The 17434-nt window shown below is 41.6% G+C and overlaps 1 protein-coding gene across 1 annotated transcript in view; it reads right to left on the bottom strand.

Annotated features, from left to right (window-relative positions):
• Nucleotides 1-16834, bottom strand: part of col7a1l (collagen type VII alpha 1-like) — a 49115-nt gene extending 32281 nt beyond the window's left edge. The window contains exons 1-17 of the mRNA XM_034133284.1: nucleotides 16759-16834; nucleotides 10256-10436; nucleotides 9883-10042; nucleotides 8234-8327; nucleotides 6940-7113; nucleotides 6462-6622; nucleotides 5806-5935; nucleotides 5584-5700; nucleotides 5244-5399; nucleotides 4093-4209; nucleotides 3836-3982; nucleotides 3606-3725; nucleotides 2997-3155; nucleotides 2185-2298; nucleotides 1873-2022; nucleotides 1241-1378; nucleotides 731-877 (exon numbers count right to left, since the gene is read on the bottom strand). Of these exons, the coding sequence (XP_033989175.1) occupies nucleotides 731-877; nucleotides 1241-1378; nucleotides 1873-2022; nucleotides 2185-2298; nucleotides 2997-3155; nucleotides 3606-3725; nucleotides 3836-3982; nucleotides 4093-4209; nucleotides 5244-5399; nucleotides 5584-5700; nucleotides 5806-5935; nucleotides 6462-6622; nucleotides 6940-7113; nucleotides 8234-8327; nucleotides 9883-10042; nucleotides 10256-10436; nucleotides 16759-16834 (2341 nt within the window). The remainder of the gene's footprint in view (nucleotides 1-730; nucleotides 878-1240; nucleotides 1379-1872; nucleotides 2023-2184; nucleotides 2299-2996; nucleotides 3156-3605; nucleotides 3726-3835; nucleotides 3983-4092; nucleotides 4210-5243; nucleotides 5400-5583; nucleotides 5701-5805; nucleotides 5936-6461; nucleotides 6623-6939; nucleotides 7114-8233; nucleotides 8328-9882; nucleotides 10043-10255; nucleotides 10437-16758) is intronic.
• Nucleotides 16835-17434: the final 600 nt, after the last annotated feature.

Here is a 17434-nt window from a genome sequence, read left to right as displayed (position 1 = left end):
TGGTGACGATCCGACCTCCATGCTGCTACTCTGGTTCAAACTGCATCCACCAAACAATATGATTTATCTCGACCTCCCCAAAATAACCTAAATCTGACACGGTGTGAGATGTCTTTTTTAGCTGTTCTGTCGTCATTTCCTGCGATCTTCTTCATGCAGTCAGTCAAAATGAATGAATGAATGGGCGTTTCTTTGACTATTTATAGGCAAATATGGGCGCTACGTGAAGCCCGCAAAAGCTGCGCCGCATTTTGAGTTGATTGTGATTTATAAAAGGGAAACCGGCGTAGGATGTGCCCTACGCAAGTCCTGTGCCGGTACGCAGTCTTTTATGAATCGGAAAGTGTCGGTGCGTATTTATTTGCTTTGTCCTACGTAAGCAACCTTCCCACGCCAATCCTACGCAAGGCTTTATAAATGAGGCCCCTGGACAGTCAAAAAATATTTTCAACTCATAGGGATAGTTGTCAGGTAAGTGGGCACATAGTCTTTTTGACCCTTAAATAAATAATGACACTTGCAAGCAAGCAATTTGTCAGTATATCCCCTGAAAACAACAACCATTATCCCCTCAACAAATCCTCAAAGTTGGAGTGAAAACTGTGGCGGTTTATACTTTTGACACATAAATACTATCATTTTGGGTTTGGTATTGTTACCAATCCCTGAAATCTCTGACTGAGAGCACATGTCATTCTGTTCCTCACTGGTTTAGGTAGGCGGGACTCACAGGTGCGTGCAGTGAGCAGGACTGGGCTGCCCTCCCTGCGGCCCACCATGGAGGATACCTGGATCTTGTAAGCTGCGCTCGCCCGGAGATTGTCGATGTTGAAAGTGGTGGAAGAAGCAGATACCACATGGGACTTCTCATCACCCCCTAGAGCAGGAAATAATAAAAGCCAACATGTGGATATAATGAGAGTGTAAAACAATACTGTTGTGTGCTCAATTATAGTTAAAACCCTATTGCAATCAGCCACAGGAATTCAAATGGTGATATTTCAGCTGTTACCAATAATTACTAATTATGCAAAATGGTAATAACAATTAGTTTTGATTGTAAAAGGATGCAATTATTCGAGCAATGTTTTATATATCCAGCGAATAAAATGTAATATTTTGTTATTTGCCAGAGATGTCTTTTTTGGAAATCCAGCTTAAATAAGTCAGTAAGTCTCACAGTATGTGGGTATCAGGGTGTAAGACTGTAAGCACACATGGTTGACTGTTATGTTCTTACCCATGAAGGGGGTCCAGGAGATTTTGTACCCAGATGCCCCCTGTGTTTTTCTCCAGGACAGAGTAAAGGAGTTGACTCCAATGTCCACAACCTTCACCTCCCTCACTGCCTGGATTTGCTGTGAGTCTGAGACAGCAGCTGAGTAAAAACATCAATAACCATGTTCAAAATAATCAAAACAAACATCACATTTACCTCCTTATTATTTCCAAATCATGAAGCATGAGGTAAAAACATTATCACATTTAAAGTAATCCGAAATCTTTGAGCTGAATGAGCCGCTGCGATTTTATTCACACACCCTATCATTTGTCAGTGTAATAAACTCAGCAATTGAACCTTGGTGTAACACACTAGCTTTGACAGTGACAGTGATAAAATGATAGCAGCTCTGCTGCCTTTTACTCAGTGACACATACTGCAAGTGACATTTCAGCTGTGGTTAAATGGGAACACCAAAGTATATGACTTGTCACTCAAATAAAGACACCAAGAGGGGCCGGACACGGGATGCGGAATTCCACCGTCCTTCCCATTTAATAACAATGGGGTGCACAGCTGCACAGACCTATTTAGATCTTAAGATGAATCATGATCAATTAAAATAAACTGTGAGACATCTCTTCCTGTACCTGTGAGCTGAGATAAGGAGATTTCTGGTCCCTCTGAGTTGCCGTACACGGCACAGATCGTGATGGTGTAGATGGACTGTGGGTTTAGGTCTTCGATACGATGGGTGAGGACAGTGCGGTCCAGGTAATGTGACTGAGGGCTGCCATCACCTGCAAGCATGCAGGGACATACACAATATTACTTACTGAGTGGGATATTTCTGTCACTTCCACATTCCTATTGACTTTTTTAGACAAATTAAATAAAGAGAAAGTTTGTTTGACTTGTGAAAACACCTAAATACAGATAAAACAGATGGGTAAATATATCACCTGTGTTCCAAGAGAGTTTGTATTCAGTGGCTCCAACTATGGGACTCCAGTCCATATCTATGGAGGTACTGGTGTAGGAAGACACCTTGAAGTTGGAAACATAGCCCAATGGAGCTGAGGAAAATGGAACATGAATAGCCTGTATCAGTTTGTTTTTAATACAGGACATGTTTTCATTGATGATGTGCAACAGAAAGATGACAACTGATGTAGATTCATTATTTTCTTTCTAATTTTTCTCTTTAAGAGTCCCTATCATTTACCACACATATTGGCCTGAGATTTTCTCAACAGAACCAGCCACTGGCGTTTATGTACGTTTCTGCTATGGCTGAGTTTAAGTTGCTCTTTAATATATTTTCTCTTATGTCAATTTGACTGGGCTTCTTTAAAAGGAACTCTAAGTAGCTGAACATCTTGTATTTGCTGACCTCCAGTGGTTTAACTTTCTAATCTGCTGCAGTGACAGAAGTGCACTCCAGGATGTTCCAAAGCACTGGAGACACCACAGCTAGTGTAAAGTTACTCTTTAAAAACTTTAAACTTACATCCAGGCATTTTAATAAATAATCCTAACATGAATTATGCCCATGCAGGGAAAAGACACAGACTTCAGAATGCTACTTGAGTTTTGTGGCACAGGAGAGAAGAAAACAATGCCTTAAAATAAAGTATTATTATTATTATTATTATTATTATTATTATTATTATGGTGTACAATACAAATGTGTATATTTTGCAAGGGTCAAGAAAACCAATTGTAAATGTCAGGGGAGTACTCGTGGTAGGTAGTAGACATATTGAATACTCACAGGTTCTGAAGGTAGCACTGATACCAGGCCCCACCGCAGATCCAAACAGCACATAGAGAGACAGCACATACTCAGTATCATGGGCTACATTCCTCATCTGGTACTCTGTGGCGCTGCCGTTCAGAGCCAACTGCCTGGGACGATCCCGACCAACAAACTCTGAAACAATATGATGAATCACAGTACATTCTCATCACCTTGCCTTTAATTATTGCTCGCTGTCCAGGCATTCCTATGAGATCTGGCTCAGCATTAAAGCCTCTGGAAAAAAACATCCTCCTCTGTTGACCCTAACATTTGTATTTCATCAGGGTTAGTCGCAATGCCACCTGTCACATCCCTGTGGCAGATGTGTCTAGTGTAAAAGAGGGACATTTCAAAAGCTTTTGTTAGAGTGAGTCTGTCGCTGGTAGAAAGGCAGCCAATCAATATTAGAATCAAACATGGACACACATGCATACACGTACTCTGGATAACTGGATACGTTTTTTTATTGAGATCATTTATATACCCGAGAGTAATCTGATGTATCACAAGAACAACCAGGGGGTACTTTTATGGTGTCAAAAGCAATAACATGAAGGCTGACAAAGAGAGAAAGTGACTCACCTGGAGTGGGTCCCCAGGCCAGTCTGTACCCTGTGGCCCCTGGGACACTGTTCCATGAGATGACAGCAGTACTGGTGCTCACAGCAGACACCTTCAAAGTTTGTACTGCGCTGCTTTCCACTGAGACAAAGAAAGACATGAAGGACATCTTCATCTAATCTTGTATGGGTCTTTAAAACTGTAACCATGTACATGTATTTAAAAAAAAAAGTTATACAAGTGCTAGTTACATGTCTTGAGTTTGGTGCTGGTGATGGGCCCCTCAACGTCTCCAAATATGGGGTTGATGGTGATGGTGTACTCAGAGGCTGAGTGCAGGCCCTGGATCATGTAGAAGTTAAAGTTGTCCCCGAGGTTTATGTTCTCTATGTGGCCATCTGAAAGATACAGAGAGAGAGAGACACTTTTTGGCTTTGTTTCACAAACCACGGTTATTTTCTGTTTGATAAACCTTGTGTATAATTACTAAGTAAAGATGGAACCGTACCTGGGGATTCCCATGTCAGACGGTATCCTGTGGCACCCTTAACGGATGCCCATCGTGCCTGGACGGTGTCTGTGGTGGCGTTTTGAACCAGGAACTTCTGAACTCGTACCAGTTTTACTGTGAAACACACCCATGTTCACACAAACACACACATATGCAGGAAGAGCGCACTCATATTCAATATTCAGTCTAAGTTTATTTAGTAATTTAAAAAAATCATAGTTATGATAAGAGTCAAGTTATTTAATTTAAATTGAAATAAAGAAAAGTGTTATTTAAAGGAATGCATTAAAGGTCCCCTATTATACTGTTTTTCAACAATATGTTATAGGTCTCAGATATATACAAAACATGTCTCTGAAGTGTTTGGCTCCAAATACCAAACAGATCATTGTAGCATCCCATAAACCCCTCTGTTTCAGCCCTGTTTCAAAAGTGCTGATTCTCTGTCTGTTACTTTAGATGAAAATAAGGAGCCACTCCCCACGCCCCTCTGAGAGATATTTGGTTTAAAAGAACACAATGGTGCTCTAGGAGGAGATTCAGGTGATAATTGGGGGGGGGGGGGGGGGGGGGGGGGGGGGGGGGGGGTTATCTTGGTTGGTTATTGGCTAATGGTTACACAAGCCAAAACATCATTATGACATAATAAAGTGGCCAAAATCTGATCAGCTCATTTTCAGACAGGTTTTTATATAAATGGATCAGGACAAAAAGTGAGGGAATCTTTTTTCCTGAAACTTTCAGAATCTCTTTACACAGAGGGGACACATGTTTATGTATAACAGACGTGAACAAGTGGATTTTGCATAATAGGTCCCCTTTAAGAAAATAAGAAACATAACAATCTCAATCCATTCAAATCAAAACCTCGGGAGATATTTCTCTAGCACTATGAAATAGAGATAAATGAGTCTGCATGTAAAGGACCTTGTGCAAGTGTTTCTCCAGAACAACAGCGCCATGCTGTGGTAATATTACAGTATTACACATTGGCATTTGCTTCCTTGTGTAGCTTGTTTCCTATTATAACAGCTATCCATATATTTTTGTCAGTGTTAAGTCAGAGTATTACAAGTGGTAAATAAAACTAAATTAAGTGGAAAGTGAACATACAAAATGAGGTGTTTTCATCAAAGCAATACACTTACATGTCTTGCCTACTATTGAAACAGTTTCACTTGGTCCCTGGGGGTAAATAGCATAAATACTGATGGTGTACTTCTTATCCTCCTCCAGGCTGTCAATCACATGAGAAGATTTGTCTCCAGGAAGCAGGTTCTCATATGCAAATCCTGGTCGGTTGGCTGCAGAACAAAACATCCAGAAGAATCAGACTAAAATAATGTCTATTAGAAACTGAGATGTATACAAATGGCTGTAGAAACTGAGATGTATACACTTGTCTGTAAAACAGACATTTGTATACTTCATACTTGCAATGTGTTGGTTGTAAAATGATAATAATTGCATTGTGTATTGCAAGCATACATCTTGGGATGAATATCTTAAATCCGTTGAGCTTCCCTAGAGAAGGCGTCCATCCCAGGCGCATAGAGTACAGGCCCTCCTCGATAACTCGGAAGTTTGACACCTGAGGCAAAGGGGCTACAAGGCAGAACATTGTTGCTCAGGTAATCAAGGTACAGTGAAATGGAAAACAAATGGGCAGAAGTATTTGTGCATGAGCGTGCAATGGTGTGTGACACCCACTTGTCTGGACGGTGATTGTTGCTGAATCTCCTATAAGGCTGGGGTAGACAGCGTAGAGAGTGAGGGAATAGTCTGTTTTAGGACTCAGCTCACTAACCACTGCGGTGTTCACATCTGCCTTCACATCAACCTGTTGAATACAATCAATGCAGAAGATTGAGAGGAGATAGGGTATGTGTGTGCGTGTGTGTGTGTGTGCGTGTGTGCACTGCATGCATGTGTGTGTTGAAGTTAGGGCAGAAGAGAGAAATACACAGAGACAGCAGCCACCAGCATCCTTGTGCTTTGATGAAACTAAGGGTTTAATTCCATCTTCTCCATTATATTCAAATTAGATGGGGTGTTGTGCTTTATAACATACATTATTCATTTGTTGTTCTGTTTATCAAGAGGAAGGTAAAACTGAAGCGCATATATTGGGGGAGAAATAGGGGTCATGCTGATCCCATTGATGCAATATTGTGCGATTTGGAAAGTTACACAGATTTGATTGTACATATAACACAATGACTCAATGCTTGTATGTGCAGTACATTTGCTGGTCACACATGTAGTTAGAGTTGACATGCAGTTTTGAGCATAAGCAGTCATGGGCATGAGCAATTGAGGGATGTACTGTACTGTAACTTGAATCATGCACAGTGGTTACACCGCACCTGTCTCTGTTGTAGGGGGAGGTTTCCACTGGAGCTGAGAGGGTAGATGAGGAGACGATATCCAGTGACATCACCTGTGGCTTGGCCCCATGTCAGTCTGAGGGAACTGTGGGCCAACTCGCTAACCTGCAGGTCTCTGGGACCCACCACACGCTTCTCAACTAGGTTTGAGAGAAGGTACAGGAAGAGGCATTGGATGACAATATACATGAAATATCTGTGAGAAAAGGAACAGGGAACATTAAACATGCAAAGTGGTTTTGCAGTAAAACTTGTCAGCAAGATAAATCCATCTTAGTGACAAAACGTCAGGGCATATTGAGATAAGAGAGAACTATTAATCATATTTATTGTACTTTGCAAGCTGCAATTCATCACTCTAGAAATGTAAACAGCTGTCAGTATAAGGGCATCTTTTCTTTTTTTTTTAAATGAAGGTTGGTTAAATTATTTTGAAACTGGATGTGTATTGACCCACCAGGCTGGGAAGTTTTCACAGGAAGTGGTGGTTCAGAGGCAGTAAAGCACACCCTGCGGGACAGTTTGGGAAGGATGGTTTCAAGGAGAGAGTAGTCAGCGCGACGTAACAGGTGCTCCTCATGTGGCTCTGACACGATCCTCCTTAGCTCTGCCTCATCAGCCCCCCGAACACCTGGCACAGGACAGACAAAAACACACAATGCAGTCAAATAAACACCCTCTGTCTACACCATAAGCCCACTACATTTAGAAAAGGCAGATAACAACCTTTCAAAAACAATGAACACAATAAATGGCCTGCCATACATTTGATAAGGCTCACTTGATTAAGGCATAATAAAAACAAGTGAATATGAATCATAGCTGTTTTCTTTACAAACTTACACCACTAAGAGGAGCTGTGGCAGTTTGAGTGATTCATTTGAGATCTGCATGAATTATCTTTATACATCCAGGGACAAACCTATATATGCATATTTTAGACATACATAGGCTGTTTTTGTTAAAGATTAAATCAGAGCTCAAAAAGTTGTACCATTCTGAAACATACAAAACCTTTTTTAAAAGATGCAAATGAACATGATGCAAGTCTTCAGGGAGAGCGGGGTCACAATACCAGTTACTTAAAACCTGAACCTAGACAGGAACATGCATTGAGATGCATATATTTGTGCATATTTGTTATCAAGACTGCAATACAGGCTCCATAGGCAGGGCTTGGATTAGCACGAGTACAGGGGAGGCACGTGGAGCTTCTCTGCGGGAGTGATGAACGAGAGGAGCAAGCCTCAGTGTCAGAGGTGCAGATGGAGGACACTGAATCGCCTAATGAAAAATGGCTGCGATTAGCACACCACCGGCTAATGAGCAGTAATTATTACACCGCTCCCAGCTGAGGGAGTGAGTTGTGGGCTTGTGGGCTCATGCGTGTGTGTAAGAGATATGTGTAAGTACACTTGTGGGTTAGCAGCAGTTTGTATTCATGAGTGGGGGAAACATGTAGGATAAAAAAGCTTTTCCACACCGTCAAAAAGTAAACTTTGACAGCACAGGAGATGAATACATATTTAGTAGTAGACGTTGTTATGTTTGCCCATACAAACACTCAGACTCTCAAAAACCAGAATGTCATGCACACTCACAAATACCCACACTGAATCCAATGAATTAAAATGTTCAGGACATGAATTTCTGACTGCAAACACTGCAGATAAGCCGGCAGAGCTCCAATAAAATGTGAGGGGTCTCTGCAGTGGGGATGTTGCAGGAATCCACAATACTTCCACACTCACCTACTGCAAAGAGAGAAATCCCATTGTCAGCCACAGCTTTGGCTGCAGCATCGACCAGGTCGTCTGAACGTCCGTTTGTGATCATTACAACAATCTGTGCAGGGTGACAGAAATAATCTATTATATTAGGTCAATAAACATAATTAAACAATCAAAAAACAACCTGATAATTTGCATAACAACGACAGCAGTTTGTTTTCATTACAGTCACTCAGTTTCTGCATTTAGTTTTGTGAAAATGTGTTTAATCGATGTTTATTCACTAGCCAAACAACGTTTTATTTCATTACATGTTACTTGTTAGACGCTTTTATCCAAAGCGTCTTACATACTCAATACTGTGGGCAATCCCCACAGGAGCAATTTGGGGTGAAGTGTCTTGCCCCGGGACACAACGACATGCTGATTGCAGTGGGGTTTGAACCTGTTTTCAATAAAAATAACATCCCTGCTATTCAGAGTTATGCTCAAAAAGCATGGACTCGTGGTTTTACTCCAGCCCAATAAATCAAACCCTAAGCCAAAGTGGAATTCAATGATGCTAGCTTGCAACAGAAACTGGTAATTTGCCCATTAAGGAAAATTAAAACAGTTACTTCACAGCTCATCCATCAGTCAATGAAGGAGGGGGCTAGAAATCATCGATATGAGAATGTAGCTGCATGTGCTCTGGCTGTACAATTTGATATATCAGCTAATCCTGAATTCACTGCCTTCCCACGTCAAGAGTGCTGCTGCAACATGATTCACACACTAACTCAGAGATAGAGAGGCGAATGGAATGCTAACCAGCTGTGTTATAGTGAAGCTACACTACGGTGTTAGACTGTCTGAGACATTTAGTTCACACAAACTGAATACTTTTGGAATAGCATTAGCGGGGCTCATCAGTACCAATTTGAAACATGATTCTGTGACAAAGCAGGTTAATTTCCATTGTTTATCGCTGGATGGCCATCAAATGGACCTGTTGAGGAGTATCTCACTTTTGGCCTTTAGTCTACCCTTATGCACAGTCATTCAGCATATTTAGCATGTTAAATCCGTGGCAAACGCACAATGTTTTGCCTCCCCCCTTTCCTTTTTGTCTTCTGGAAGCAAAACAACAAACCAAAGTAAAACCTGTTTCCAATAGTAACTTTTCTATCAGACATCCTCTCAGTTTGCATTCAATGCGTAAAAAAGTGGTGTAAAATGGGCCGCCGGTTTGTTTTGATTGTGTCTTTCCACACAATGTTCCTTCCTGTACAAATACAGACCTCTAACTAGTAATTTCCTTTCAAACAGGGCCAGAGTATACATCATATCCGTGATAATGGCCAGCTGGAAGAAATAGTATTTGCAGTGTGGGCTGTAATCTTGAATCAATCATCTTCCAGTTGCTTGTGTGTCAACCCTTTGTCATACATGAACAAGAGATATGCCCTTTGTATTGTTAACATTCATGGAAGAAGTTTTTGTTATGAGACCTCTTTTACCTTTGCTTATTCATGAAATTACCTACAGCATGTGTAGTGTCTGGCACATTTCAAGGGTATCTTTTTTCTATGCTTTGCTCCAAGTCTGTTGGTATACTAAAATCCCTTTATAGCAGACGAATGCAGTCACCACGGATAGGTTTTCACATCTACCCGGTTGAAGCACTCTACCTTCGGGGCATGGTCACGGCTGATAGCAGGGCTGAACACGGCGTCAACCAGAAACTGGAGGGCGTCCCCCATCCTCCTCGATCCACCCACATAGGGGAGGTCTCTGACGGCTCGGAGCACTTCTTCCTGTGAGCTGTAGTCTGTCAAAGCAATCCGCATCCTGCACAGATAAACAGGGGAAATACGATCATGTACAGTATCAAAAAGGAAATAGCTAAAACAGATATTGGAGTTTGTGTACATTGTGTTTTGTTTCTCCTTTAATTTAAATTTTTAAATTTTGTTTTTTCTAACAGATGTGGACAAAACATAAATGTGTCTGGCTTAATAGCAATTAATTGCTGTCTTTAACATTTTGATATTCAAGTATTACCTTGGGACATCCCCAAAGACAGTGACTCCAAATCGGACCCCCTCTGTTCCAAACACCATGCCCTGAAAGGAGGAGATGATGGTCGAGATGAAGTCTTTGACCCTGGAGAAGTTGGTCTGGCCCACACTCCATGACTCATCCACCAGAAACACTATGTCTGCCTGCACCACCGTCTTGCATGCTGAGGGAAGAAGACGGGGTGAGTTAGTGTGTGCATAAATACCAAAGAGTGAGGATCAGGGGAATCGGTTTTGATAGAATTCAAAATACCTTGACCTTATCTTTAAAAAATATTCCAATTTAGGCCTTTTTAGGGTTAAAGGTTGAGACTTTTTGTCTAATCTCCACACTGACCACCAGAGAGCAGTCTTGTTCCATCCTGAAAAGGTGTTTCCTTCTACTTGCTTCTATGATACAGCTAAAGCCCTGCACAAATCCCTATGAATCTTTAATGAGACACAAGTGAGCCAAAGAGACTATCAATATTCTGAGCACTCCAGCAATAAAAGTTTAGTACAGCGATGAAGAACGCTTAGAATAATAAGGTAAACACGCCCAAAATCAGGGTCAGTCCCCTCGCTCAGGCAAACAAACGCATTTAACATAAGGATCTGATGCTTTTGCCAGCAGGACTCAGATGTGTTTTAAAGTGCTGTTAAAAAGCCAGACGCGCAAGAAAGGTAACCTGATGCAGTAACTACATGTATATACACACACTCCCACATACATTATCTCTTGCAACTCAGATGAACACGCCTTGACACATTAATTCTCCACATTGATATACAGTACTGTACTATCAAACGCTCCCACTCGACACAGAAATCTGCTGCGTGTGCAAATGCCCTCTGAGTCAATATTCTGGCATTACATATGCAATAAACCATGGTGACGACAGCATTGATTAGTGTGGTGAATAAGAGATAGGCACCACTGATTGTTCTGTATGTGATAACTCAGCTCCTCTGCTGTCCTCGATTTCATTACAGAGCTTTCCCGCCTCTATTATTTTGCCCTTTTTCCTTTGGCTGCAATCCCAGGATTCACAGGGGGAGACATATGTCTCCAGCCCAGGGCGACCTAACATTATGTTCTTCCTCAAATACCTATATACATCTCTGGCCACACACAAAAACAAAACATCATTGGGAAAACAATTTTAGAGCTTTCTGTGGTGGTAATCTACTATCTCTGCCCACAACAGAAGCTTTAGTGCTATATTTAAAAAACTGATGCAAAACCACAGTTTAAACCACTGATGCAAATAAACAGGATGTTCATCGTTCCCATCCTGAGTTGAGCCTCATATAGGCAGTCAACAACCCTTGTCTACACACTTGGCTTTTTCTAATTATTGTGATGCATTTTCTAGTCCATAGATTTCTGTAAAACCACATAAACGTGGTGGAGATTGTGAGCAAGGAGGCACCCCGAGGATGGTGGAGATGGAAGAGGAAAACTAGATGAATTATCTAGAAGTGTGTCAGTCTGGTATGGCAGGTGAGGACCACATGCCAAGAATAAGAAGACAACACATGCTGAGGGATTAGGAAGGGTTTTCTTGAAGGTTATCTATGCTGATGTCTCAAAGGTTGTGTACATTAGACCACCATTGATTTACCCCTTAGATGTGGCTCAGTGGATACAGCATATGCTGCAGAAAATTCTGCAAGGAAAGAAAATGTCGAGGAAATAATGATGCACTGCTGCAATCAGCTCTAACAAGATCAAGAGAAAAGTTGTGAAACATTAGAGAGCACACCTCAGGTTCAGATTTGATCAGGACAAATGAATGTAAAGGTTAATATAAAAAGAAAATAAGAGTCATTTGCATTGAAGCTAGGAAATAAAGAAAACATGACAAATGCAAAGGCATTCCCCCAGCATCTGTTTGCAGAGTCATGTACTCGCCCCTTTGGGACAGTCAGGGGATGTAAACAAGCAAGTCAGTCAAACACTGTATTCATATTCATGTTGTTGTTCACATCTGAATTCAAAGCAGTTCAGTTGGAAGTTAATAGAGAACATTACATTACATTACATTGCATTTAGCTGACGCTTTTATCCAAAGCGACTTACAATAAGTGCATTTGACCAAGAAGATACAAACTTGAAGAAAACAGAATCATATAAGTACATCAGGTTTCATAGAGCCAAAACATTTCAAGTGCTACTCAACTGGCTTTAGATAAGCCAGTCCTTTGTTAGTATATAAGTGCTTTGTTAGTCATTTTATTGCTCGAAGTGGAGTCGAAGGAGATGAGTTTTTAGTCTGCACCGGAAGATGTGCAAGCTTTCTGCCGTCCTGATGTCAATGGGGAGCTCATTCCACCATTTTGGAGCCAGGATAGCAAACCAACGTGTTTTTGCTGATGGGAACTTGGGTCCCCCTCGCAGTGCGGGTGCAGCGAGCCGTTTGGCTGATGCAGAGCGGAGTGCACGTGCTGGGGTGTATGGTTTAACCATGTCCTGGATGTAGGAAGGGCCAGATCCATTCACAGCATGGTACGCAAGTACCAGTGTCTTGAAGTGGATTCTAGCAGTTACTGGAAGAAAGTGAAGGGAGCGGAGGAGCGGTGCGGTGTGGGAAGATTTAGGAAGGTTGTAGACCAGACGAGCCGCTGCATTCTGGATGAGCTGCAGAGGTCGGATGGCACATGCAGGTAGACCAGCCAGGAGGGAGTTGCAGTAGTCAAGGCGTGAGATGACGAGAGCCTGGACCAGAAGTTGCGTTGCTTTCTGGGTCAGGAGGGGACGTATCCTCCTAATGTTGTAAAGAGTGTATCTGCAGCAGCGGGTTGTAGCAGCGATGTTTGCAGTGAAGGACAGTTTGTTATCTAGGGTCACACCCAGATTCCTTGCAGTCTGAGTCGGGGAAACAACAGAGGGGCCGATGTTGATTGTTAGGTCAAGAATGGGACACTCTTTTCCTGAAAGAAAAAACAGTTCAGTCTTGTCAAGGTTGAGCTTGAGGTGGTGAGCAGACATCCACTGAGAGATGTCTGCTAGACAAGCAGAGATGCGTGCGACGACCTGGGTTTCTGAACGGGGAAAAGACAGAATTAATTGGGTGTCGTCAGCGTAGCAATGGTATGAAAAACCATGCGGGCTAATGACCGATCCGAGCGAGTTTGTGTACAGAGAGAAGAGGAGGGGACCAAGGACAGAGCCCTGAGGGACCCCTGTAGTTAATTGACAAGGGTCGGACACGGACCCTCTCCAAGTTACCCTGTAGGTGCGGTCTTTGAGGTATGAGGTGAGGAGGGAAAGTGCAGAGCCTGAAACTCCAAGTTCTTGGAGAGTGCGAAGGAGGATCTGATGATTCACCGTGTCGAATGCAGCAGACAGGTCCAAAAGGATGATGACAGAGGAGAAAGAGGCTGCTTTAGCAGTGTGCAGTTCCTCAGAGACAGCAAGGAGAGCAGTTTCTGTGGAGTGACCTGCCTTGAAACCAGACTGGTGCGGATCAAGAAGGTTGTTCGGATGGAGATAACAGGAGAGTTGTTTAAAGACAGCGCGTTCAAGTGTTTTAGACAGGAATGGGAGGAGAGAGACAGGCCTGTAGTTTATAACATCGGACGGGTTGAGAGTGGGTTTCTTTAGGAGAGGGTTTACTCTTGCCTCCTTGAGAGTGTTTGGAAAGTGACCAGAAGTTAGAGAAGTGTTGATGAAATGGGTGAGAAACGGTAGAATATCAGGAGCGATAGTTTGAAGGAGGTTTGAGGGGATAGGGTCCAGAGGACAGGTGGTAGGACGGGCAGAGGTAATGAGGGTAAGAACCTCATTTGGAGAGAGAGGGGAAAAGGAGGTTAGTGTGTGGGTGAACGTTGGGACTGGTGACCCAGTGGTGACTAATGGTGAGTTGGAAAAAGAAGAGCGAATATCATCAACCTATTTTTCAAAGTAGTTAACAAAGTCGCTTGGAAGAAGGAAGGAGGGGGAAACAATTGTTTAAATCAAAGTTAACCCTAAGAAGCAGATAGTTCAGTTTTAAGATTTATGTAAAAATAAGTTACCCAGATTTCTGCCTGAAAAATAGGTATTTTAGCTGTTCTGAGATTTCAAAACACAATTTTAGCCAGATGAACTACAGAACATTTATACAGAGTAGACTGAAACAGAGAAGTCTAAAAACAAAATAGTACTTAACACAGGTTTCTGGAATCAGCAGTTAATCCTATCTGGTCGAGTTTGCACACTGTGGAGAAAACCACATAGCCTATTACTAACTAACTGGTGGACAAGGGCGAGGATTATGTCATGTTTAAATCAATAAAGGTTGTTTAAATTGGATTTGGGTAAAATAAATTGTACTTCACTTCAGGGGTACTGAGCATTTTTGCTTCAATCTACTGCTACCTGCCAACCTCCTTACAGCAAAATAAGAAAGTTAGTAACTAGCAACATATGAGGCATTTAGCCTCTAAAGAAGAAGAAGATACACTTTATTAATCCCTTACAGGGAAATGTCTTTCCCCACTCTGATGTGTTTACACACATAGGGGAGGATATACATGCACAAACACAGAGGCTATACATGCACACACACAACCACATGCAGATAGGAGAGGTGGCAGAGCAGAGAGGCTGCCAGGTACCCAGCGCCAAGGGAGCAGTTTCGAGGTTAGGTGCCTTGCTCAAGGGCACCTCGGCAGTGGCCTTGGAGGTGAACTGGCACCTCTCCAGCTACCAGCTCACTCAAGCTTTTTTTTGTTGTTGGTCCGATCGGGACGTGAACCGGCGACCCTTCGGTTCCAAGACCAAGTCCTTACAGACTGAGCCACTGCCGCCTCAAAGGAGTCAAATATTAAGAGTAGGTTGAGACCAAAAACATACAGTAGATGGGAGGAGAGCTAATATTATTCTTACATATATCTGGTGGACAAAAACATGGTACCAAGTGAATACTAATGTTGCTTCTGCTTTCCCAAAACCAATGTGTTACACGTTAAATGCATATTTTATTTACACATCCAGCGGACAATGAGCATTCATTTGCATCCATGTTTATGACCAACTCAGTCAATTTGTGGGCTGTAAAGAAAATCCCTGACTCACTAGAAAGAGGCAGAAAGATCCATAGAGCAGTGAAGTTGGATTATGATTCTCTGAGGGATCCATACATTGCTTACAGGAATTTGAATTATCGTTAATCCAAAAATATCAATTATTGTAGCTTGAAGTTGTCAATGTATTAATTTGAAATCGACCACTCTTCTTGTGTGTAATGTGAAACAGTAGCCCTCAGGGTTGCTACAGACATTTATATGACGTGATATGACGGAATGTGAATGAACACTGTCAAGAATAAGCCATGGTACCAGTTACAAGGGAGCAGCAGCTTCAAATATGGCCTTGGGCTATTTATATCCCTCCATAATTCTGCCCAACAACTTTACACATCACTTTCTGCCAACCACATTCCAGGTGGAGGAAATCAAACTTTCGATTGGCTGATTGACATTTGGCGACATCCAATAGCACCTTGGGCTTAAGGTTCTGTATCCAGGAGATGGGTTTGACAGGCTGGCAGACAGAGTGCTGTATGGTACATGAGGCTAGCAGATGTTAAAATTCCCTGACTAGACACAGCCTGGAGAGAAAGTGGAGCTGGGTAAGTGTCTACCCCGTGTTCCAGTCCATGTGTCCAGATTTAATGACGGAGCACAGACTGTGTTCATTGAGCACCTGACCTTTCTCTGGCCTGTGCCTCCAAGTCATCTAATTCATAGATCAGTGAGCATTGTGGACAGTCAGACATATGGTGTTGACTCAGAATCAAACAACTGATGTTGAAAACTGATGGTGCCATGAGGCTGAATTTTAGTGGTGTAAAGTGACTGAGTACATTTGCTAAAGTAAGTTAAGTACAATGTTGAGGTACTAAACTTGAGTGTTTCAATTTTTTGCTACTTTATACTTCTACCACACTACATTTCAGAGGTAAATCGTGTACTTTTACTCCACTACATTACTTGAATACCTTTAGTTACTTTACAGATGTTGATTAATGATGTGAAATAATCAAGTGTTAAATCAGACTTTAGTTCCACCTGGAGTAAATTCACAAGCTACCCTGCAGTATACAAAGTCATTCAAACTAGCTGCACCTTTACCAGCTTTGATAACACTTTAATGATCAATCATTATAAAACATATATATATTATTCTGAAATGGACCAATATGTATAATGAATACTTTTACTTTTGGTACTTTAAGTATATTTTGATGCTAATACTTTTATACTTTTACTTGAGCAACATTTTGATTGCAGGACTTTTACTTGTAACACTCTCGTACTTTTATTTTACTTAAGTACAAGATCTGAGTACTTCTACCACCTCTGTTGAATTTGACAATAAGAAAGTGAAGGAACAATAGAAAAAGGTGAGTGAGGGAATGAGTCACGGCCTGGAATTATGTATGAATGTATAACTGAATGGCTGAATATGTGGAAAACAATAACAGAAAGTGCTTGATGATGCTTGATGTCATCTGTTACCTTCAGCTTGTGCTGTGACGCTCTGGTGGGACAGAGAAAGGGATAGTAGAAGGATCCACACAGAAGAGCAGCCCATACTCTTCCTCTCTTCGTCTTCCTTCTGCGATCACCGGCTCCTCCTCCCAGTTCTTCTCTTCTCAAATCCCCTTCTTAAATTCCACTCCACAATCATCAATTCCAACTCTTATTTCCCCTTTTCTGAAAGTATACACATGAATAGACAGTGGAAAAAGTCATTAGAGGCACTCAAAGATAAAATATAATCAAACATTTTTAATTTGTGAGGCATTCATGATTCTTAGGCAGTCATAGAGTTTTTCTCCCATCTCCAAGGACAGTGTTGAATAAATGTATGTACTAGGGAGGATGTCTTGACTTATACTGCATAATTTCAGATTCCTTTTACATCATATCTATAAGGCCTGAAGATTAAATCACCAGATGTGATTATATTGAATTATCCACACAAACATAAATAGATCCTATCAGTTTTAACTCAAATTCCAATGACGCAAAGAAAATAAAAGCATCAAATGAGGGTTAAAACTGTCTGATATAAAACAAGCTAATAAAAGCAGTTATTGGGAGGTGTTAACATTATGAACTTACATGAAAAATGATTACCCCAATAACCCGTTACGACTGACTTATATGATAGAGTTTCTTCAGAGTGAAC

The sequence above is a fragment of the Trematomus bernacchii genome, unplaced genomic scaffold, assembly GCF_902827165.1.
Source record: "Trematomus bernacchii unplaced genomic scaffold, fTreBer1.1, whole genome shotgun sequence".
Taxonomy (NCBI): domain Eukaryota; kingdom Metazoa; phylum Chordata; class Actinopteri; order Perciformes; family Nototheniidae; genus Trematomus; species Trematomus bernacchii.
The sequence above is the reverse complement of the archived record's forward strand: the minus strand, read 5'-3'. Positions and strand labels throughout refer to the sequence as shown.